Genomic DNA, 25,407 nt, shown 5'->3' on the forward strand with positions numbered 1-25,407 from the left:
GGTGCTGGGCTCCTGGCCAGGTGTCAGGGGTGGGGCGGCCTGGGTCTTTACTAGAGAACCGCTCTGTCCACCACGATAGCGACTGGCCACGTGTGGCTACTGGGCCCTTGAAAGGTGGCTAGTCCGAACTGAGATGTGCTGGAAGCGGAAAATACACACAGGTTTTGACAATGCAGTACAAAAAAGAAAGTGATATCTCTTCAAAAGTTCTTACATAGAGTACATGTTGGAATGATAATATTGTAGATGTATTGCATTAAATAAAATACATTCTTATAAGTAATTTTTCCTATTTTCTATTGCTGTACGGCTCCTCTTTGTAGCTGACTTTATATTTCCATTGCCCAGCCCTGGCTATGGAGAATTCTTGCCTGGTGTTCCAGTAAGGTAGATTCAAGGAGCTGAAATGGGTCAACGGCTCAGCCACCAGCCTCTCCATTGGCCCCACGGGGTGACCATGAGGCTGGGAATCAGCCCAAGTGGCCAATCTGAAGAGTAAGACCTACCCCTTCACCATCTGGGGGTCCTGACCCTTTGGGGGACACAGCAGTCTGATGTGTGAAGTTCCCCTGCCATCCATTTTCTAGGAAATCAGTAGAGAAACACTAACTGGGCTGCCCTCCAGGGCCCATGAGAAGGGCTGGACCGTGGTCCGTGAAGGGGGCCAGGCCACAAGGAGTCTTGGGGATGCAGAGATCTGCCTGGGGGTGGGGTTGGGCCACACAGCCTGACCACAGCCTGCCACTCTGGGAGCCACCAGAACCTACTCCTGCCCTCATCCCTGCCACCTCCCCCAGGGGAAGACCTCCAGGTGACCCCTTGAGCCAGCCCCACCTGACACCTCCCCCAGCCAGGTCCCCCTGGACAGCCTTACCCTGGCAACTCCGGTTGTCATCCAACAGAATGTAACCAGGGGGACAGGAGCAGAAGTACGTGCCGGGCTGATTCACACACTCATGCTGGCAGAGGAACTCAGAGAAGCTGCATTCGTCCATGTCTGGGGGTGACAAGTCACACGTGCTGTTTATAATTAGACCACCTGGGCGTGGGAGCTTAGCGGTTGTCTCCTCCGACTCCCACACACTCCTGATGCATATGACAGCTTTGTGGCTACCAGGTTGCCATTTTACTTCTCGCACACTCAGGTGACAGGGAGCTCACTACCTACTGAGGAAGCCTACCAACAACTGGACAGCTCTAGCTGCTAGAAGATTCTTTCCCCCAGGGAGCTGAAATCTGTCTCCATCAAGCTTCCATCACTCCTCCCTCTGGCTCGGCTACGTCATCTACTCACTACCGACTCGTTTTGCCCAACAGGTACATGTAACTTTCACTTCTGAAGGGGGGATTCTTTTGCCCATCGGAGTTTTCTACCGGCAGAGCTCTTCCCCCAGAGCCCCCAAAACCCCACATTCCCTGGCCCCCAGCCTTCTGCAAGGGCAACCTTACCAGCGCTGATCGGCCTCTAATCACCCCGAAGTTGAGAAGCAATATGCTTCCGAAAATCCCAACTCAAAGGGACACATCCGGGAGGCCGGGGGATGCGCATTACGGGAAAGTTCATTGTGTTCAAAGACCTCCTTGAAAGAGAAAGCTCTGGAGGGGCGTGGGGTGGGCCAGCGTATGGCCCCTGGCTGGCCCGCCTGCCTCAGGAGGTGGTCGGCACGTGGGAACCTGGAGCTGGGCCACTCCCGGGCTGCCGAGAGGTGGCGACACGGAGGAGCAGCCATCGAACACGTAGGCCGGGGCAGCTGATGCAGAAGAGGGCGTCTTAGAAGGGCCAGCCCTCCTCACACACGGAGTTTGGCAGCAGAGCCCCATCTGAGCCTCGTTCGTCGAGTGCGCCAAAGAAAACATGTTTTTCTTTCATTTATTGTTTCCCGAAAACTTGCTTTCACCAGCTTCCCCATGTGACATGTCCTCGGATTGCTCTCTCGCTCACAGACCGCCGGTGGCCGGAATGACCCAGGGAGGGTGTCCGGGCAAACGAGGCGGCTTCCCCACCTCGGGATAATCCTGGTGTCACCTAAGCCTCTCACATCGCAGGAGGAACAACTCCTTCCCAGCTCTCCCAGGGGTCTCCGGGCAGTGAGCTGGGAGCCGGCAGAACCGGATGTGCATGTGGAAAGTTAAAGCACGCTCATGAGGTAGGACGTGCTTCTGTCCGCCCCACCCCAGCCCAGCCCGCCCCACCCCTGCTCTCCCAGGGACCTCGTAGGGTCCCAGGCCTCGGGCCCCAGCCCATCACAACAGACCGTAGATTCTGCTCATACCTCTGGGAGAGGCGGGAGTAAAGCCTGAAGCTGTCAAGCGCTTGCTATGCACCAAGTGCTGGCTTAAATCCTTCCCATGTCTCATCTTACTATTTTTTTTTTTTTAAGATTTTACTTTTAAGTAATCTCTATACCCAACGTGGGGCTTGAACTCACAACCCAAAGATCTGAACTCACAACCCAAAGATCAAGAGTTGCACGCCCCGCAGACCGAGCCAGCCGGTGCCCCATGCCTCATCTTATTTAATCCTCACCTCAGCCCTATGAAGGAAGTGTTATTATTAGCTACATTGTACAGAGGAAAAATGGAGGCTTACCGAAGTCAGGTAACTTGACTAACAAGTTAGGTAACAACTTACACATAAGGAGGAAGCAGTAAATCTCGGACATGAAGCTAGCCAGCCAGCCAGCCTCCGGCTCCTACACTGGTCAACACCATGCTGTGGTGTCTCCCTGAGCGATCCCGCTCAGGACTTAAAATCGGTGGATTTGAGGGGTCCTAAGGTCGGGGGCCTCCCCTGAGCAGGACTGGCCCCAGGGCAGATGGAGAGGGCAGCACGTGCCCCCACCTCCTGTTGGCTAGGGAGGGTCCCTAATAGGCCCACTCAGTTTATCTTGGGGTCTGCAATCCCCAGACTTTACTAGGGCTGTGGCTCCAATCTCCACCAAAAAAGCTGAAGTCCAAGCCTGGTTTTTGGCCAGGAGCACCCTTGAGGCCGTTTTTCACTCATGCGAACCCGCCACGGTTTCCAGGATTAGCTCAGTTTAGCAAGTCCCCAAGAGATAAAGGGACACAGCCAGGAAAGGGCTGTGCTGTACAGAGGGGCCACACTAGCTGTGACGGCACTGGGAGTCACAGTTCCTGGGGGGAAATGAGAAGGAAGGAAGGAAGGAGGGAGGGAGGGAGGGAAGGACGGAGGGAGGGAGGGAGGGAGGAAGAAAGAAGGAAGGAAGGAAGGAAGGAAGGAAGGAAGGAAGGAAGGAAGGAAGGAAGGAAAGAAAGAAAGAAAGAAAGAAAGAAAGAAAGAAAGAAAGAAAGAAAGAAAGAAAGAAAGAAAGAAAGAAAGAAAGAAAGAAGAAAGAAAGAAGGTAAGTAGGAAGGGACAGAAAACAAACTCCCTGTGTCCCACTGTTATCCCGAGCCAACCTTAAAGCCTGAGGTGGCCAGGAGTCACTCTAAGTCTTAGGAAAGTGGGCACTTCATGGTGAGTGTGGAGGAGAAGACGGCCATTTAGGGTAAAATGAATCAACTGAAAATCCCTGCCAAACCACCGAGGATGTAAACTCTCTGAAAAGCCAGAAGTCTCTTACACTGACAGAGAAAATAAATTAATATGGAACGATGCTTAGGTACACCAGTTTTTTTTTTTTAAGTTTATGTATTTATATTGAGAGAGAGAGAGAAAGAGAAAGAGAACCAGTGGGAGAGGGGCAGAGAGCAAGGAGGACAGAGGATCTGAAGCAGGCTCTGTGCTGACAGCAGAGAGCCTGGTGTGGGGCTCGAACTCACAAACCATGAGATCACGACCTGAGCTGAAGTCGGATGCTGAAATGGACTGAGCCACCCAGGTGCCTCGACGCCAGCTTTTTTAATCTTTAGGACCGCATGAGTGACGTGGCCAAGGAAAGCACTAAACAGCAGAGCTAGAATTTGAACCCAGCTCCATCTGGCTGCAGTCGCTCTACCATACCCCCTCCAGAGATGGTCAGTATACACCTGTGGATGTGCAGGGACTTTTGGAGAAACAACGAATCCCATCTCATGATGCTAAACTTTCTCCCTCTTAGTCCCTTGGCCCAGATTCCCCCAAGGAGTGCCATAGGAGGAACTGAAATCTAGGAAGAAAGTAGCTTTTCATGCCTGAAGGTATTTTATTAGTTTCTGGGACTGACATTTAATCCGTCTGAGGCTCTCTGTAACTGCCTCCTCAAGGCTCTGGCTTTCCGGGCCCCAGGGGGAGGTTGCTCGTTTGTTCAGAGTACTCTGTCCCTAGAACACCCCGGACCTCAGTGAGGCTACCACACAAGTCCCATTCATGACCTGGGTCAGTTCCTGTCACAATGAAACCCGGGATTAGGAAACTTTCCATTCAGTGGGACAAAAAGATTTTCACGCCCTAGGGTATGGTTCGCTTACTTTGAAGAATACGGCGAAGCAGCGTTAATTTGAGCCGTGCTAATTCACAACGGCTCATGATGCCAAAAGTCGATGCGATGGAGTTTACTTTAATCCAGTACTTACCAAAACACAAGGAAAGAAGAAAAAGAAGGAAGAACGAAAGAAAGAATGAGCACATACGTGGCTCTGTGCAGGATGCTACATGGATTTATAGGAGTAAAATGTCATCCCTGTTCTCAAGGAGTTTGCAGGAGTTTGCAAGAGTTTACAACTTTCTTGTCACAAGGTTTTAGGAAGAAAATTGTAATGGAGTCCGCAAGAAAGCCCTGGCAGAGAATCGTAGCTTCTGGGTCTTGGAAGGAATTTGTAAAAGGTCAGCGAAGTCACCACATCTATGTTCTCACAAATTGTTAAGAATTAATTCATTCAACATTCAATCATTCATTCATTGATTTGAGGACTCTTGATTGTACGCGTGCTATGTGCCAGGCCTGGAGCTAGGAACTGATTCGTTATTTGTAGAGATTTTAGAAGTTCGCAAAGCATTTTCACTTACGTATATGATCTCATTCACTCAGTGCCCCTGCCAACCCTACCCTGGGAGATATGCTATTATTCCAAGTCACTTCACTCTACAAGTACGATGTATGCGATCCCCAGGACTTGTCAGTGCTGGGTAGGGATAGATACTTCAAACCAACACACAACATTGGGTCACTCTTTTCCCTCTTCAACCCCATGTCAGACCCTAAAAGGCAGCTCCGTCAGATTTTGCGTTAGGGGTCAAATGACAAGGGAGGGGACTCCACTCCACCTTTCAGGAAGTGACTCATCTCTGCTTTGTGTGGTTGTGACCCCACTGCTCTAAGAAATGTCCCCAAACTGGATGTGGGTCTGTGAAATGAGAGGAAACACCTGTAAAGGAAGCCCTTGTCCTCTGATCCCCCCAACCCCTGGACCCCTAATACAGATGGAAGTCTCCAAATGGCAAAGCCCATTACCACTGCAATGAACACCGTCATCCTCAAGTTCATATCCTGGGTCACAGCGGCAGATGAAAGAGCCATAGGTGTTGACACAAGTTTGCACGCACGGGTTCTCAGTTGCACATTCGTTCACATCTACGGGAAAAGAAAAGCACGTCACTGAGCGTTCCCACAACAGAACATTCCCAATGACCAGGCAGAAAATGCACCGGCAACAAAATCTACCGGCGCTGGGAGACCAGATTCACAGGGGCCAAGTATCTCCACCCAAGATCTCTCACATTCAGAGCTCAGACCCCAGAGCTTTCACCGAAGGACCAGGGTCTCCATCCACATGCCCCTCCTTGCTCACAAGTTGGGAAGGGCAGAAGCAACTTGTACGTACACCATATCCATGCATATGCATGTACACACACACCCCTCCTAGTCAATCTACTCCCCAAGGCTCACCCACAGGAATTTCCAGGAAATATCTGCTTTCCCCCTCATCTCCCGCATTATATCACCGATTCCCTCTTCTCTCACTACTGACTCTAAACTTTTCAGTAAACAGGTAAATAACCATGACAACTCTAATAATAACTCTGTGATTGCTACGGACCTTATTATGTCCCTCCCCAAAATTCATAGGTTGAATCCCTAACCCCCAATGTGACTATATTTGGAGATGGGGCATTTGGGAGGTAATAAGTTACCTAGAGGCGGGGTCCTCAGATCTCACACTTACTGAATCCCTACAACAACCCAGCTTTGGGGCCACTGCCCCATGTTACAGGTTCAGGGGGTTAAGGAAGGGACCACAAAGGAGCACGAGGAAACTTTTACATAATAGAATATTTCATCACCTTGAGCGTGGCGATGGCTGCATGGGGGGATACATACATCAAAGGTAATGGAATAACGAACCTTTAATGGCGCAGGTTATTGTACACCAATTATACATCAACAATTTTAAGGTTGTTTTAAGGTTAGGAGATGCGCCCAAGTTCCCAAGCTAACAGGAGCACAGCTGGAGCCGGAACTTGAGTCAGAGGGCTTTCCATGATATCAACAAACTATTCTGCACAACTCATCGGGGTGAGGGGAGGGGCAGGCAGGAGCCCTTTTCTGCACTGGCACTGGCTGACTTGATTTAAGCACACCCCCTCCCAAGCCCGATATGCCAATGACCAAAGTTCCAGCTGAGAGCATTTCTATCCCCTTCAAAGTCCAGGTAAACCTCTCAAGGCTCTGAATAGAGATTTGAGTGTTTTCAGAGTGAAAAGCCTTCATCGGCAACAGCTTGAAAAGCTTTTCTTAACGGGGAGGGCTAATCCCATGCCCACACAGCGCCTGCTTCCTGGTATCCTCAGAGCTTTCAGAGGGGGAAAAACAGGGCTCTGCAGGGAGGGTCCACAAGGTACCATTCTCCCCAACAGAGCTTGGAGGCTCTGTGCCCTGGCAGCCTGGAAACACCATGGCGGTGAGTCTTTGAGTCAAGTCCAGGCAGGACGGCACCGCCGAGTATTAGGGCCGGTGTCCTTGGCTCCCGGCCACTCGCTGACCACGCCAATACGAGTGAGCTCGGGTCTTGTCCTCCTGCAGCTCTCAGCTGCCTCTGCAGAGCAACAGGGCCCACAGGACGCTGCCCCCTGGGCCCCGGCTGCACTTGCCTGCCAGCCCCCAGGATCCACACATGCACAAGTGCCCCTGTGAATCATCTGGAGCCGGCCACACCCCACTCTGACTTGCTGGACGGAGAGGCTGAAGCCTCGGTTCTCTCAACTCTGCCACCACCTGGCTGTGTGACTTCGGCCAAGTGGCTTCACGTTTTTGAGCTTCGACTTCCTCATCTGCAAGGCATGGCCACACACACCTGCCGAACCTGTCCCCTAAGGCTATTGCTGGGGTTCAGTGAGGTTAACAGAGGCGTCACTGCTTTGAAGAGCGCACAGCAGCCTTCCTTGCGTGAGGCGTCAGGACAAGAGCTCAATGGCGTAGGTAACATCCTGTACACCCGTGGCCCCTGCTGATGCAATATCCCGGTGGCTGGGTGCCCGTGTCCAGGCTTTACCACACCACGGCACCTGGCACGTGCCAGGTGTATTATCCGCTCCTTGTCACAGGCCTGTCCCTGAGAGGCCCTTTTGGCTCTGCTGAGCACGGCTGTTCCTTACGAGATGCTGATGCACCTTGCCAGCCTCTGGGGGAAACCCGGGCGGGCGCTACCACCCCCCGGTCTGGGCACGGAGAAGCCCGCGGCTGCCTTATGTCACTCGTCGCAGCGGCAAGGGAGCCAGGCGGCCTGCTCTCTGCTCCGGTGGGAGAGAAGGGCCCCTGCTCTGTCGGGAGAAAATTACCTCCCCTGGCAAGAGGAACACAGCCGAGACTTCTTGGAACAATTAGCAGAACCAGTTCTGGAGAGAAAGACTTACAAAGAATCCAGGATCAGACCCTTTAAGCGCTGAGGCCTTCCTGTTTACTCAGTGATTTAGATATGATTAAATGAATGGAAACATGATATCCCCCGACTAGCTGGCCAGGAGCCTGCCCGCCAGACCTCAGATGGTGTGACAAGGACATGGGCCCTGCAAAACCTGGTGGCGGGCTCCAAACAAAGACCTCATTCTGAGGCCCCGGCACCGCCTCCACCCTGGATGGAGGGGCAGCTGCCAGGGACCGGAGGCCTGGGTGGGGGCCGGGGCGGGGCCGGGGGCCGGGCAGGACTTGCGCTAATTCCTTGGGCCTTGGGCCCCCAGTCACTTCCTGAGCAGAAGAAGCTGCAGTAGGCATGCAGCTTGTTTTTCTTATCAGTATTTGAAGGGATCCTATAAAACCCAGAAAACGCCTTTGTTTCATTCCGGTTTTGTGCGAAACACTGCGTCGGAGGAGGAAATCATCATCCCCCCTGGACTCTCTGCTAAGGAACAGGCCCTCCCAGCGTAGGCTGTAGGCAACATTGGAGGGAGAGGCATGAAAATTGCCTGTGAAAGCCCTGCACAGAGTACGCGTCTATATGGGAATGCATCGGAGGTCAGACGCCCTTTCTGACCACCCCTCTTGCACATCGGGAACTGAACTCAGGCCACCGGACATGCGTGAAAATTTCTGATTAGCCTGGAAAGCTGGCAGGCCAACTTCTGGGCAGTAGACGCACAGAGAGAAGCAAATCCGTGAAAGCACAAGCCCCAACTGATGGATGACCGTGGTTCTCATCTCAGCCATACTCAGAGCACTTTTTGAGATATTTCCCATAACCTCCGTTCGGATCTCAGGTTTCTGTAAGCACCCAGGAGGGGCACACGGTGACACCAAGTAGGAATATGCGCCAACCACGTAAACTGTCAGATTCCGAAGAAGACAGCGTCTCGTGCTTTGCATCGTGTGCAAGTTGTCATCTGCATCACTTACCTTGGCAAGACCTTCCATCCTCATTGAGGGTAAAACCGGGGTTGCAGGTGCAGGAATAGGATCCAGGAACGTTCGCACACAGTTGCTGGCAGTAGCCATAGCGACATTCATCAATGTCTGGAAGGAGAAACGCTAGCAAGGTGAGACATCTCTCCTCAATCACCAGTGCCACACCCGGCATCACCATTGGCATCATTATGGCCCATCTCTCCTGGAGCAGGACCGCCAAGGGAAGGGAAGGGGAAGTGAAGAGAAGACAGTACCGACCGACTGAGTGTCGGGGGTGGTGATACCCTCCGGGGCTAAGGCTCAATCTACCTCTCTAACCTTTCCTGCCCCATCTCAGTCCCATGAACACCTGAACCCGAAAAGCTATAGAAGAAGTATCTGCTTAGGCTGGGATGTGGGGCAAGGCAAGCTCCGAGATTTTTATCCAACTCCAACATTCAATGCTAAAATGTATCCAACGTGGAGAATCAAATCTAGGATTCTATAGCAACCTCCCACTGCCCTGGGAAGAGACAAGTTGGCTTCAAGTGTAAGAGGAATCCACAGCCTCGCTCCCATAGGCTGTTTGCCAGCTCTATTAACGATAAATCTGTCTCGGTGTGCCTGGGTGGCTCAGTCAGTTAAGCGTCTGACCCTTGATAGCGGCTCAGGTCACGATCTCATGGTTCGTGAGTTCGAGCCCCACATCGGGCTCCGAGCCGAGAGCATGGAGCCTAGTTGGGATTCTCTCTCTCTGCCCCTCCCCTACTCACGTTCTCGCCCACCCTGCCAAGTAAATAAATAAACTTAAAAAAAAAAAAAAAACCACAATGACTCTGTCTCCCTCTCAGGAACAAGAGTGAGTGTAGGCCAGGAAAGGCAGGGCAGCAGGGCCGTCTAGAGACCTATGAATCCAGTAACACGAGGATGCCAGAGTTCGCCTTGGATCTCCTCCTTGCACCAGAGCAGACATAAAACTCTGGATAAACATGCCCCTTCCGAGCCATGGCTGGCCTTTCCTGAGCAAGCGGCTCTGTGGGTGAATGGATCCTTTTAGCAGAGCTGGGCAGTATGCCCTCCCTGCTGACATGTACCAGTCAATGGGGAGCCTGATGTCATTGGGAAAGCACTTCCCAATACGCCAAGTTAATGGGCTGATGGGCAAGAGAATTCCCTCCTGCGAGATGGGACGCCTTGAAAGAAGCCTATAGGTGGAGACCAAGTCCCCACCTATACAATACCTGCTGGGACCAGCTGATCTGACTGTAGCCGTAACTGGTCCTTACTTACCCCCACCTCCCCCAGATGTTCTCTCCTGGGACCCCAGTTCCTTTGGAACCATTGTCCATCCAGGGCTCTGGAGACCAGCCCAGAATCTGTCTCCGTACCTGGTTTCTACCACCTACTGCCAGAAAGGACCCCATCTCCATCTTACCTATTGTTCAGCTGTTCAGCCCGCCTCAGAGCCTGTGCCCTGCCCTTGTGACTGAGTCATCTCTGAGTCGCAGCTACTTCTAACCTGGCCCACCCCACTGCCCATGGAGAGCGCTGCAGATCCTGCTTGGAAAGCACACTGACTTGTGCAGTTGCTGGGCCCAACTTTCCCAGGGTGCACTGGGACACACCGCCAAGGCCAGGGAGGCAGTGGTGGGGGTTAGGGAGTGGGGAGGGCATCCTCTGCCCAGGGGTACCTTGGAGGAAAGGCAGCCCCCAGCCCCTCATTTTTCTGCAAAAGCAATGTCTCCAAAGGTGCACAGGATGGGTGGTATATGACTGTGGAACTTGGGTTTGGAAAGAGAAAGAATTTGGCCAGGAGGAGGCATGAGGTCAACCACAATTAGGAAAGGCCTTCACTTCAGATGTGAAGTGTGAGCGGGTTGCACATGTGGCACCACGTTAGGCCCCCAGGAGCATGTCTCCCTAAGCTTCAGGCCCTGGTGGAAGAGAACAGCTCTCCCAAGGAGATAAATGTCCCAGTTACCTGGCCCCAAGGGCTCTAGGACGGGGCTTGTGTTCCCATCACCTGGGCCTCTCCAGCGCCCCCTTGTGATGGAAAAAACTGGCCTGAGAGGAGCCAGATTTTAGACCCAACTCGCCTTGTTCAAAACGTTCCCCCTCTTTGAGTCTCAGTTTCCAACTCTATAAAAGTTGGATGACATAATATCTAACATCCCTTCCAGCTCTGAGAGTCGACATATTAAGTTCCTGTACAAATAACTCACTCACACTGATCTGCTTATGTTCAAATCAGTGGCATCAAATTTTCCAGAATAGCTGAGGTTGGTTAAAACACACAGCGACCCTCATATTCACAAATGCCATGTGCTGCCAGCGTTTTGGTGCACGGCTGGAAAAGAGAACAAGCCAAGTCCAGTCTGGCTTATCGGCCCCAAAGATGCTGCAGACGGAGCTCTAGAGCAGACCAACACTCAAGTCTTAATCAAGAGAGTCTTGGAAAAAAGAACCCTCTTCTTTTTTTTGTTTCCATGATGTTGTTTGGATTTGCTTCTCAGCTCCTCCAGGACTGACTTTTGGGCAACAGAACAGTGTCTTAGAGAACTTAAACTGGTAGGGCTTTTCCAAGAAAACACAGCATAGAAATCACACCCTAGAAATAGAAATTGAAGTGACAGCTAGAGATTGCTATGAATTCATTCACTTGGCTAAACCAAAAAACCAGAGCGGAAGAAAAGAAAATCACCCTCCAGTAAAAATAAACAGAGAGATCATAGAGCAGATGCCAATGGCAAGGGACAAAATTCTCAATTGGTGACGACTGAGTCCTTAAGAGTAGAAAGACCACAACTCGTGGGGTGGGTATTGGGAGAGGGTGTTAGAATCTACCGAGCCACATTTGAGACCTGGAACATTTCTGTGACTAAGAAGTGTTCCCTTCCCTTAGCAGGATCTCTAACTAAAATAGAATAACCCTCACTTCCACAAACTTCCTGAAGGCAGGAGGCAGGTCTAGGTAAAATGAATACGAGCCCTTAAACATTACAGTCAAAAACTCTGATAATGGCATTTGACCATGATGATCACAACTGGTTTGAACGGGCAGTGCTACACGCGAGCTGAATAGCCTTCTACCTCTCCCGCCCCAAGAAAATCCCACTGTCCGTGGACCACCCAGTTAGGCCCCCATTTCACAGTACCCCTGGCAACCATTCACTTCCAAGAGTCTCTGTGAGCCCCAGAGAGCCGTTACCTAAGCACTGGCCTTCCAGAAGCCAATAGCCATCGGTACAGGAGCAGGTATACCCTCCTTCGGTGTTGATGCAAATCTGGGTAGGATTGCACTGGTGAGAATCCGTTGCACACTCGTCCACATCTGTAACACAGACATATTCCAAAGAATGTCACCTACGTTTATCCAGAGCTCTAGAGCCACCAGAGTTGCCAGCTGCTTGCTTGTCCTTCTGGGAAGAAGGTGATAACGTCCATGAGTTACATCCAAGGAAAGGATGCACCTCCCTGATGGATACCATTAGGAGACACTGACCCTTTTGGAGGGAGTAGACCTAGTCTTCTCCCCAGAAATCCACGAAAGAAAATAGCCAAGAAGAGACCACACATCCTTGGGGACTCTTCTGACATCCTGTCCCATCACTTTCTGAAAGCAAGTCACCTTGATAATAACCATTACTTGATTTGGAAACACATTTTGTCTGGGGCACCTGGGTGGCTCATTCGGTTGAGCATCCAACTTTGGCTTAGGTCATGATCTCGCCGTTTGTGACTTCAAGCCCCACATCGGGCTTGCCGCTGTCAGCCTGTCCGTGCAGAGCCCACTTCCGATCCTCTGTCCCCCTCTCCCCACCCCTCCCCACTTGCACTCTCTCAAAAATAAATAAAACATTTAAAAAATCAATAAAAAGGGGTGCCTGGGTGGCTCAGTCGGTTGAGCAGCTGACTTCAGCTCAGGGCATGAACTCAGGGTATGTGAGTTTGAGCCCCACGCTGGGCTCTGTGCTGACAGCTCAGAGCCTGGAGCCTGCTTCTGACTCTGTGTCTCCCTCTCTCTCTGCTCCTCCCCCGCTTATACTCTGTCTCCCTCTCTATCTCTCTGAAAAATAAATAAACACTAAAAAAAACACTTTTTTTTTAATCAATAAAGAAAAAAGAAACACATTTTGTCTTAGGCTTATTCATGCATGTGTTAAACAGGGGTCTGTTGTGTACCTGCGTGAGAAACACCTCTGAGAACAGAAGAAAAACCAACATCTCCTGTCAAAAGAAGCCAGTAGTGGAACCACTTGATTGTATCTATCCACGAAAATCCTTCGGCCTGGGGCTCCTGCACCTTCACGAAGCTTCACGGAGGCTTCCGGCCTTCCCTCCGCTCCAGAGCTCCTGGGACTGATCTCTTGCTGCCTTCGGCTCAGCACTGGAGTTCCCCGCATGGCTACATGCCCATGGCTGTCCGTCTGGCAGTGGGCAGTCAGCCCCTTCTCCTTAATCAAGAGCTTCAGAGCCTAGAGAGCAAACTACATCCACGGTCACATCCCTCAAGACCTCCGACGTACACACTCAGCACTCAAAACTGTCGTAACTGCAACAAATCCTCCTGCCCTTTGTCCCCGCGCTGCACTTTAGAGGGGAGCGCTCCCGACGCCACACTCTCACTTGGATCTGGAGAAGGACACTTTCCCTAAATATTCATCTGTGCATTCCCAGCACAGGATCCACTGCGCGCCCTGGATCCGCCTGGCCCAGCACCAACCCCTCTCCTCGGTCAACCTCCCCTCCCCGTCTGTACCTTCGCAGGGCACCTTCCGTTTGCTTCCCTTATTACTGCACTTGGGGTTTGCTCATCCGCATCTTCCCCTGCCTCCTCCAAAGGGACCACGCACGGTTGGAAATAATATTAAAAGGTACTCACCGAGCACGTGCGGTGTGCATATGTGGTATACATATGTTACGTATGTCGTGCGCACATGTAGTCGGCGTGGGTCATGCGTGTACATCATGTACATAGGTGGAAGGCAAATGTAGTCTGTATATGTCGTGTGAGTGTGTATTGTATTATGTGCAGATATGACACCTCACATACACTACCGTATTTATTCTCACCATCGCCCTATGAGGGGGCCTCATGATGCCCATCTCACACATGGGAAAACTGCACTGATAGAGCAGATAAGTACCAAGCCAAGAGCTGAGCCCAGCTCCCTTCCCACCTGACTCCAAATCCCTCTATGCAGCTATGGCAGCGGTCACACTACCCAGGCCCAGGCAGGTTCAGAAGGGAGCTGGCAGACTCGGAAGAGGAAAAAGGGCTGGGGAGAGGAAAACTGGCTGCCTCTTGACATTGCAGACTGCAGACTGTGGGGGGCGCCTAGGGCCCCAAAGTGTGAATTCCTTGAGGACAGGGTTTTGTGTAGGACAGAGCTTTGCCGGCTACAAGCGCGGAGAGTGGGCACGACTGACTCAGTGAAACCTTCAGCCAGGTAAGCAACAGTTTCTCAGGGTCAAGCGACACCACCGTAATCCACCACCCACCTGAGACAAGTCAACCCCAATGACACCAATCGATCCCCACCCTGCCCCAGCCCGCCAGGTGTCTGGGCATCACGTGGATTCAGGCTTCAGGCCGCTGAACGCCACGGCCTCCAAGAACCTGGTTCCAAGGTGGTGGCCGCCTCCACTCCACCCCAACACGTTGACGATGTGCAGCCTCCGTGGCAAAAACCCAGCTGTTCTTGGCTGCAGGAGCTCATGCCTCTGCCCTTCCACCCCCAGCTCTGCCCACCCAGCAAAGCCTCCCAGGGAAACCAGCGAATAATGCTTGGCGAGCAGCCACCCCTGCTCAAATCCGCATCGAAGACTATGATAATAAATAATGCCGCTATCGGCCAGTGCATATTTACATTTTTTCTGGCGAGGAGTGATGGATGGCAATTGTACCCTGGGAACAACATCGCCTTAGGAATTCTGCGCTCTTTTTCCTGCCTTGAGGGGATTAAAGGGTGAGCGAGACCCAAGGGGAGAAGAGCCATTAGACTTGGTGGTAGCAAGTTCCCAAGACTCTGTGTTTGTGCGGCTCGCGACGCACACAATGGGCCGGCAGACTCCCCGCAGAGAGAAGCCGAACACTCGCCAGGGGACCAGACGGCTCAGAAGGGCACGCGGCACCTGAACGCGCACAGGCGCGCGCATGCGCAGGCACGCACACGGGCATCCGCAGCTATGTTGGCCTGAAACTACCTCTTTAAAGTTCATTGTCTTAACAAAAAAAAAAAAAAAGAAAAAAAAAAAGCAACTCCACCACTTTTACTGGGTTAAAGAATTAACTTCGTGATGCTCTACTTCTGTTGATGTACATTCGAAAAACTGTATTTTCAACTTTCACTCGCTCACTGAGTGGATTGTCAATACATACGTATTTTCGAGAACCCTATAAATCCCTGGAGCTCTTGGAGGGTGTGTCTTGTCTTTATACGCTCAGAACATACCTGGTATAATGCCGTGTCCATAGTAAATGTTCAGTAATTATCTGGTGAATGAATGAACGAACACACGAATAATGAACATCAATGCCTTTAAGCCCCGACAAGTTTCCCCAGCCAGCGGCCGATGAGACCATTTCGGTGTGTGGACTTTAAAGGCAATCAGCGATCAACCCCACCGAAAACCCCCATCGGTTTACACACCTGGTGGAGCAGAAACTAGAATGTTCTCGCTGTGAGGTTCCACCCGAGGCTGAAAGACTCATCACACATTCCAGCTCACAGCTGAATTGCTTACATTAAATACATTTGACTTAAATAACAGAAGGAAAAATACGTTGAACCACTCCAAGGACATTCTTTGGCAAAGCTTCCTTTTCTGCATCAGTGGAAAAGTACAAGTTACAGCAACCTGAGTAAAGTGTCATTATCCGCGGATGCAAATCATGCCTGCTATTTCCTTTCCTGTGTGATATTCAGGAAGAGACTCCTAAGAAAGAACGCCGGGTCCATTCAGCCATCTATTCACTCATTCACTCATTCATTCTTTTTTTCTGCTGTGGCTCTGTGTGTGTGTGTGTGTGTGTGTGTCCTCCCAAACCTCCAGGCTATTTGGGAGAGCTGGCCTTGAGTAGAGCCCTCTAGCCCCGTCGTTCCCGGAAGGAGACTCTGCTTAGAGGCCTCTGTGCACTCTCTGCCTCACTCCTGGGAGCTGTGGGCCAGTCAGCTGCCTGGGCACCAGGAGGATTCCACCAGATCAACCGTGACTCGTCCCTCCCCAGGCGGGGCAACGTCCACCACTGTCCAGGCAGCCCGCGCCCCAGCCAGTGGAGGAGAGAGCTCGCTCACCTCTCCAGAACCTGGCGGCAGTTTGAAGCCCAGAACTGTACCTGCCCGGGAAGCAACTGCCCTCTGCAGTGAGTGGCACAGCTCTGCTGACCCGTGCAGCTTTGTCCGAGCCGTCGCCTCTTCCTTCCGACATCCCCGGAGTGGCCTTCAATGAAAACATCCTCAATCTGAAACCACTGCTCACTTGGGAAAGTCACCAAAGTCAGTCACCCCCTTGACCCCCTCTCAGGAGGCTGCAGGCTGGACTGGGCTCCCAGGCCTTAGGACAGAGGCCCGCATATTAGGGACACTCACTGAGGACTTCATATGGCCAACTATGTCCCACATCCCCAGCCAGCCAGACAGCTTCACGTGGGCAGGTGTGCTGAGACAGTGTGAATAAAGGATGTCTGCCAAGTAGAATCGAGGAAGCGGATGGAGGAACTGACCTCAAGACATCAGAAGACCACTGGCAGACGACCCAAATGACAAAACGAATGCGCTCCTTCAGGCTGACTCAAGAAACACCAGGAGGAGGAGCCACAACTCTTAGTGTTAACTCGCAGGTTATTATATAAAGAGATCTAAAGGCAGGCATAACAGGCTAAATGTACTGCCATAAATTGTGTAATAAATCGGTTTGTGTACAAATACTATGCATATGGGAGCATCTGGGTGGCTCGGTCAGTTAAGCGTCCGACTTCAGCTCAGGCCATGATCTCACAGTTCGTGGGTTCGAGCCCCACGCCAGGCTCTGTGCTGACAGCTCAGAGCCTGGAGCCTGCTTGGGATTCTGTGTCTCCCTGCCCCACCCCAACTCTTTTTCAAAAGTAAATAAACATTAAAAACATTAAATATGCCTATGCATGCCAGCTATTTATTGCTGTATATTTATTACATTTCCACATTTATTCCTAAAAGTTAAAGGGAAAATACTTAAACTGTGTTCATAGTACATGTTCTAATTGAAATTAAAGGTCTGTTAAAAAACTGGAAGACAAAACAAAACAAAACCCAACGATTCATCCATGCCCACGGGGAGAACATTTCCTAAGCCATTCTGCCCGCACTAAAGCCGAAGAGGAAAAAAGACCGAAGGGCCGAGACCTCCCCAGAAAGGGCTAATGGGTAAAAAAATAACTTCGGGGGGAGGCAGAGCTGGATGTAAATCCAGGCTCCTGCACTTGATAACTAAGTATTACTGAGCAAGTTCATTAGTCTCTCACATCCTCAGGTGTTCTGCTAAATACAGTATTTGTGCACAGGTCCTATCACCACTGGCTGGCACATAGCAGGTGCCCAGGAAATTCTAGTTTCCTAAGTGAGGCGCTATTTCTAACAACTGTGAAAGATAGCGGGGAAGCGTGGCTCCTGCCTCCACAGGCTTTGTTCTGGGATCCACCAAAGACACCAAGATGACAGCACTAGGGCTCAGTAAGACATGATTAGTCCAATGGTTCAACCATAGCCACAGCCGGGGGCCTCTCCCTGGTAGGCACATGGCAGGCGATTGGGACAAGAGTGAAAAAAGGTAGGGTATATTCCTTCATGGGGTCTCAGCTTCCACCTCTGCACTTTGGCATCTGTGGGTCCATCTATGACTCCATAATCGCAGACGTCCAGAAGCCTAGGGTCTTTGTGTCTTGCTGAATTCCACAGCTAACTATGACCAATCTCTACACCATCTACGACTCTTCCTTCTTTCCATGTCTTCTGTTCTCCAATACTGTGGACAAGCAATGGGTCATCCTTGTGAACCTGTGTATACAACCACAGAGGAATGTCTCTGTTCTTGTGTGAGAACGGCCATCAGCCAAAAGGAAACATTCTCACTGGGTGACACTGGGAGAAATCGTCCAAAAGAGTTTGGAAGACTACACCTTTTCAAAGGCCTTTTTTGGAAACGGCAAAATCATTTCCTGGGTAGTAAATTTTTACCCAGTGAAACAACATGTTTTCCCAGCCCATTTTTGTTCCTTCCTTGCTCAAGCTAATGGGGCTTGATAAGAAAGAAAATAACAATGGCACATTCCTACGCCTCCGATTGAAGCCAGTTTCAGGCCTGCTGCTGGGCTGGGTCAGTGCCATTTTTCAGCAAGACAAGCCCAGCCAAGGCTGGAAGCTACACAGGACCTACTTCCCAAACACCTGCTTAATTAAAGACCTCAGCGTTTGAGAACTCGCTTGTTGAAATCCAAGGACATCTGCACTCCATGTGTCTTATGGGTCCTGGGCAATAGTTAGGAACCAGATCTCTCTGTGTTTACAGCACTTTTCCCAATGCTTGATATTAAGCTTAGAATACAAAGCTTGCTCGTAGGGTGCCTCTAATTAGGCAACAAATATGTGCTCCGTTTTTCTAAACGACAAAAAATCCTTTCCTCTTGGATGAAACCAGCTAGAAGGCAGGTTTCAACTTCTCTGTGGATTCTATTTTTCTACCCATAAAGTGAGAGCTGGGAGGAGAGTTCTGGAAGGCCCCTTCTAGCTCTGACCTTCTACAGAAAAAAAAAAAAAAACCAACTATGCAACTAATGGAGATCATATTGTTTGGTCTTGGGTAATTATTTTCATCAGAGTGCTTGGAAAACATCAGCTGACTTTAGCTGCTTTCAAAATGGGCAGTGAATTGGCCAAGCCCATTCACCTTTTGCCAACGTATGAATGGTCGCTGCAGTTGTGGGGGGCAGGGACCAAGCAAGGGATGACACATATCTTCCTTCTTGAGTGCCATGCATCAAACTGTCCTGACAGTAAGGAGCCAAGACTGCTTACTACCAGCCTAGACGTGGTATTTTTTTTTTAAAGGGCATGAGGCTTTAGTTATTACCATGACTGTAAACCAAACAAACATGGCGCTCAAACTAGATTTCCACAGACTAAAATTCGTGCCATTTGCCCATCAACAGAGAAGGACTTTTGAACCCGTACAAGCCAGCAGTTCCCAAACCTAGCTACCCAAGAGAATCACCTGACTCGATCAGAATGCCTGGGGTTGAGGCTTGGAAAGCTGTTTAAAGTAAGCTATGTGATTCCAGTGCAAAACCACGTCTGGAACTTGCCACACCAGACCAATACTTCACATACTTTGATGTGCATACGAGTCAGCGAGGACCTTGCTAACATGCAGGTTCCAGTTTGGCAGATTCTGCATTTCTAACATGCAACCAGGCAATGCCAATGCTGCTGCTGGCCCAGGGCGCTTCGTTCTGTACCCGTGCAACCTGCTCAGAGTTTAAGAGGCTGTTCAAGAGAGGCTAGGAGAGAATTTAAGTGTTCAAATATCAAGCCAACAATTCCTCGCTGGATATTTGTCTAAGATCAACCCTGCGGGTTACTGTAGTATTGTGATTTTTAGAGTCTTATTAAACAAGTTCGTAGCACAGTCTAAGCCAGGCAGGATGCTTTCCTGGTGTACAGAAACATCCATGGTTCAATTCCACCCTGTAAGTGCTGGAGCGCCTACTGCTGCGATGCCTTGGGCGAAAGCACTGTGCGCCTTCCAAAGTTCTGCCCCGCTTCAGTTTGCCGGGGGTGCGTGATTTCCTAGGAGTAAACTCAATTTTCTGAATATTCACTAAGTTCTTAGAAATAGTGCCCCTAAAGCGATGACAAAAAGTGCAAAAGATGCCAGTTAGAACAAAGGACGGTGGGGGACCTGGGTGGTTCAGTCGGTTGAGCGCCCGACTTCGCTCAGGTCGTGATCTCACAGTTCATGAGTCTCAGCCCCGTGTGGGGCTCCGTGCTGACAGCTCGGAACCTGGAGCCTGCTTCGGATTCTGTGTCTCCCTCTCTCTCTGCTCCTCCCCACTCATGCTCTGTCTCTCTCTTTCTCTTTCTCAAAAATAAATAAACATTAAAAAAAAGGAGAGGAAGAAAGGACGGTGTCTTTCCTCCAATGCAGACCATCCCTTTTCCACTGTCTAGGAATCACAGCTCTTAAATCTTAAAATCTCCATTGTGTCCTCCCACAGTCTCCTCCTCCTTGTCCCCTCTGAGCCTACTCCTGCCCCACATCCTGACTTCCTTGTCACCCTCAGTGTCACAGTCCATGATCTCCTTGTCCCTGAACCTCTTCCAATGCTGTCTCAGTTAAGGGCATCACTGTTTTCTAGTATCCTGGGCTAGAAACCTCAAGCATCCCTACAATCTTTCCCTAACTCCCTATTCTCACACAATTCTCCTTCTGGAAATCTTTCAAATTCTCCTCTTTCTTTATGTCACCTCAAACACTTCAAGGCTTCACTGTCTTTTCTCTGAATGATCGAAATAACTTCATTACTAGTCTGCAGGCTTCCAGTCTCTCCCCCTCGACAGCAAGCTAAATGCAACCTCCAGAACCATCCAAGACACAAAAATGATCATGTGGCTATACTCCTCAAAATTTTATATCGCCTCCTGAGAAACGTCAGAGCTTTCTTTTGGCACCTCAGCAACATAGCACATGAAGCCTACTTTCATACTCAAACATGTGCTAAGAACATCTAGCTTTATAGCACTTCATATTGTATTACATAGTTAGCTGTGTATGGCCCAGCTCCCTCCACTAAACCACGAGCTTCTTGAAAGCCAGAAGTGGGTCTTATTCACATCCGTATCTTAAGCTCCCAACACAGTGCCTAGCATGATGGAAAGTATGGAAATGAATTCTATTTGAGTGAAGGTACTTCGTTTACTTAGAGTTTCCTGAAAGCAAGAGGGGAAAGTCAGTTAGACCACAGGGCATCAGAGGAAACCGGTTCCACCATCCATTCCTCTGGTGACTTGTATCTCATTCCCACGGGTTGAAGGATATCTGGCATCCAGCTTCAACTCCGGCAGAGCCTTAGGCCTCAGCCTGTAGTGCCTGGGGCTTTATTCCCATCCCAGTCTTTGCCCAGGGCTGATTTGAGAGCGTTCTCCACCTCTAAAGGCTTTGACATACCATGCGCTTGGCCCAATGGAGTAAGTTACATTTCCTCTTTCCTCTTAGAGAGCTGGATGTCTGGTCAAAAACAAAGTTTATTTTTAACCATCACAAGAAGGAGGAACACCAGAGAAGGGAAAAGATACATGTTCATTCTGGCCTGAAAATGGGCACCAAGCTCTTAGGGGACAACCAGGAAATCCTATCCATTTTTCAGGCTTGGGACAAAATCCTCAGCCTGGCTGCCTATGAGAATACCCAGGTGTGCAAACTCACCCCAAGGAATGAGTCTGTCGTCAGCAACACACATTCCCTGCCAGGTCACGTTCAGAACACGATAACGAAATCTGCATGTGTTTTGTTCCCCACACCTGAGGTCAGGAACCCTGCTACAGCTTCTGACATTTGCTTTCTTATCTCTGAAATGGGGCCACTACCCCTGCCCCCTAGTGCTTGCAGGCTAATGGGGAAGACTGACACTGAACAGAGACAGATGTGTGGAGGGCATTGCAGAAGGCTATGAGAACATATAACTGGGAGTGTCCCAAATCTGGGAGGTGAGGGCAGGTCTTGACACTGGACGATGATGCAGAGAAATGGTTCCTTCACACACATCTATTCCTGGAACCCCAGGACAAGGGAGGGAAGTAACAGATGGCTCCTTCAACATAACAAATTACAAGCAATAGGCCAATAGGTGATTAAGAATATGGACATGTCATCCTGGGAGCAACCCACTATGTCTCCTCTCCTGCCCCCACCCCTCCACCTGGTTCCCCATCTCTAACAGACAAGCCCAGAGCATCAGAGAATAACTGTTAAGGCTACAAGTCAAGAGGAAGTGAAACCTTAGGGCACAGGAAGAAGAAGAAGAGGTGACCATAGGGGAGAGTATGCTAGGGGTGCTGTCTCCTGGCTGAGGGGGGGGGCCACATATCCTGAGAGTCTGGAAAGGAGGGCCCCACCCCAAAAAGCACAGATCTGAAGTAGCCACACATGTTTCCCACCACCCTTTGGCCTTGGTAAGAGTTGAATTATATCACTTGAGACTAAAATAAATATTTGAACTAATTGAACACTTTTCAGGATTGCTTGTTTACTTAGCCAATGGAATAGGGGCTCTCCTTTTACATCCACCCTTCTGTGGTCACTAGCAGATTCTGGATTGCTTTAGTGTGGAAGGCAATGAGATAAAGGAGCTACATGTGGGGCCAACCAACTAACTTACTTGCCAGACCACTTTAGCACCTCCCCACAAAGAGCACAGTGCCCAAGTCCAAGGGTCAATAAAATTCTAAACAGGATTCGTTTATGCCACATACATTCACCACGAGCCAGTACTGCTATAGGTACTAGGGATTCAAAGATAAATGACATGGGTCACATATGTTTACAGTCTAGTAGGGAATAGTTACGGGAGCAGATAATTCCAATTCAGTATGGTCGGTTTCATAGCTAGAGCAATGAATGGGGTCCCGTCCAGGAGGAACAGGCTTCCTGGAACAGAAGATATTTGGGTGTATCTAGACAGATGATGTAGCAGAGGTTGCCACAATTGGATACTGTCCTCCGATATCCATTCTCCCAACTAAAGACTGTATTTTTCAGCTTCCCTTACAGTGAAATGTGACTATGTGACTAAACTCTGGCCAGTGAAACATAAATAAAAATATGTGTAACAACTTCTGAGTCACGCTTTAGAATAATGAGCGTGGGGTCCTTTTGTCACTTCTCTCCTCCCTCTGGGATGTAGGTGTGGTGGTGAGGGCTAGAGCAGCCACATTGGATCCAGAAGTGAGAACCACATGTTGAGTTTGGCCAAGACACTCTACCATCCCTGAACCACCTGCCTCTGGACTATACCATGTGGGAAGATGTAAATTCTCTCTTATCTAGACTAGTATGTTGAAGGTCTTTTTGTTATAGCAGCCTAGCTTGTACCCTAATACAAATGAATAGGAATTAGCCCAAAAAAGTAGGTGGGCTCTGTTATGGCCCCATCCCACTAAACCCAGGGGTGGATGCACACTGGCCTGGAGTTCCCCTGTGACCCTCCTCCAATAAACCTAAAGGAACTACAAAAAGGGAAACAAACAAAGCCCAAAGCTAGTAGTATGAAGGAAATAATAAAGGTCATGGCAGAAAGAAATGGTACTAAAAAAAAGAAACTAAAAGTTGATTCTTTGAAAAGATGAACAAAAGTGAGAAACCTTTAGATAGACTCACTAAGTAGAGAGAGAGGACTCAAGTAAATAAAATCAGAAATGAAAGAGGGGAAGTTACAACTGATACCAAAGAAATACAAAAGGTCATAAGAAACTACTATAAAAAATGATATATCAACAAGTTGGACAACTAGAAGAAATGGATAAATTCCTAGAAACATGCAGTCTTCCAGGACTGAATCATGAAGAAATAGAAAATCTGGGTAGACTGATACTAACAAGGAGTTTGAATCAGTAATCCAAAACCTCCTGACAAACAAAGTCAGGATGACTTCACTGGTAAATTCTACCAAACATTCAAAGAAGATTTAATACCTATCCTTCTCAAACTCTTCCAAAAAATTGAAGAGGAGGGAACACTTCCAAACTCATTTTATAAGGCCAGAATTACCCTGATACCAAACCCAGAAAAGAACACCACAGAAAAGATTACTACAGGCCAATAATCCAAATGAACATAGATATAAAACTTCTCAACAAAATATTAACAAATTGAATTCAACAATACATTAAAAAGATCATACACCATGATCACATAGGGTTTATTCAAGGGATGCAAAGATGGTTCAACATTTGCAAATTAATCAGTGTGACACGCCACATTAACAAAATGAAATACAAAAATCATATGGTATATCAGTAGACGCAGAAAAAGCATTTGACAAAATTCAACATTCATTATGATAAAAGCTCTCAACAGCACAGGCATAGAGGGAATGTGACATAATAAACATAATAAAAGCCATTTTTGACAAACCTACATATAATATCACACTCGATGGTGAAGAGCTGAATGCTTTTTTTGTGAGATCAGGAACAAGACAAAGATGCCCACTTTTGCTGCTTTTATTCAACATAGCATTAGAAGTCCTAGCCAAAGCAATTAGGCAAGAAAAAGAAATAAAATGCATCCAAATGGCAAAATAAAAAGCAAAACTGTCACTATTTGTAGACAACATGATTTTATATATAGAAAACTCTAAAGACTTCACACATGAAAAAACTACTACAACTAATAAACAAATGCAGTAAGGCTTCAGAACACACTATCAATATACACAAATCTGTTGTATTTTAATACACTAACAACAAACTACCAGAAAGAGAAATTAAGAAAACAATCCCACTTACAATTTCATTCCAAAGAATAAAATAACTGGGAATAAATTTAACCAAGGAGATAAAAGACATGCACACTGAAAACTACATGACACTGATGGAAGAGATTGAAGAAGACACAAATAAATGAAAAGATATTCCATGCTCATTGATTTGAAGAATTAATATAGTTAAAATTTCCATATCCCCCAATGCAATCTATAGATTCAGAGTAATCCCTATCAATATCCTAATAGCATTTTTCACAGAAATAAAACAAACAATCTTAAAATGTGTGTGCAACCACAAAAGATCCTGAATAGACAATGCAATCTTGAGAAAGAAAAACAAAGCTGGAGGCATCACACTCCCTGATTTAAAACTACATTACAAAGTTATAGTAATCAAAATGACAAGGTACTGGTATAAAAAGAGACATACAGATCAGTGGAACAGAACAGAAAACCCAGAAAAAAACCCATATGTACATGGTCATTTAGTTTATGACAAAGGAGGAAAACAGGGAAAGGACAGTCTCTTCCATAAATGGCATTGGGAAAACTGGACAGTTACATGCAAAAAGAAAAAAGGAAAAGAAAGAAACTGGATCACTATGTGACACTATACACAAAAATTAACTCAAAAGAAATCAAAGGCTTGAATATAAGACCAGAAACCATAAACTCCTAAAAGAAAACATAGATGGTAAGCTCCTTGACATTGTTCTTGGTGATTTTTTTTTTTTGGATCTGATTCTAAAGGCAATGACAACAAAAGCAAAAATTAAAAAATGAGTTATACAAACAAAAAAGCTTCTGCACTGGGGCGGCTGGGTGGCTCAGTCAGTTAAGCATCTGACTTCAGCTCAGGTCATGATCTCGCAGTTTGTGAGTTCAAGCCCCCTGTCAGGCTCTGTGCTGACAGCTCAGAGCCTGGAGCCTGCTTCAGATTCTGTGTCTCTCTTTCTCTCTGCTACTCCCCTGCTCCTCCCCTGTTTGCACTCTGTCTCTCTCTCTCTCTCAAAAATAAATAATAAACATAAAAAAATTTTTTAAAGACACTTTTGCACAACAAGGAAAACCATCAACAAAATTTTTAAAAAATTAAAAAAAAAGCAATCTACTGAATGAGAGAAGATATTTGCA

General features: G+C 48.6%; 1 protein-coding gene across 2 annotated transcripts in view; it reads right to left on the reverse strand.

Moving 5' to 3' along the window:
• Positions 1–25,407, reverse strand: part of FBLN5 (fibulin 5) — an 81,118-nt gene that overhangs the window by 12,060 nt on the left and 43,651 nt on the right. For both annotated transcript variants that reach the window (XM_030319807.1, XM_030319806.2), the window contains 4 exons: positions 11,965–12,087; positions 8,769–8,885; positions 5,394–5,513; positions 875–997 (listed from right to left, as the gene is read on the reverse strand). In XM_030319807.1, the coding sequence (XP_030175667.1) occupies positions 875–997; positions 5,394–5,513; positions 8,769–8,885; positions 11,965–12,087 (483 nt within the window). The remainder of the gene's footprint in view (positions 1–874; positions 998–5,393; positions 5,514–8,768; positions 8,886–11,964; positions 12,088–25,407) is intronic.

This window comes from Lynx canadensis, chromosome B3 (assembly GCF_007474595.2).
Source record: "Lynx canadensis isolate LIC74 chromosome B3, mLynCan4.pri.v2, whole genome shotgun sequence".
Classification (NCBI taxonomy): domain Eukaryota; kingdom Metazoa; phylum Chordata; class Mammalia; order Carnivora; family Felidae; genus Lynx; species Lynx canadensis.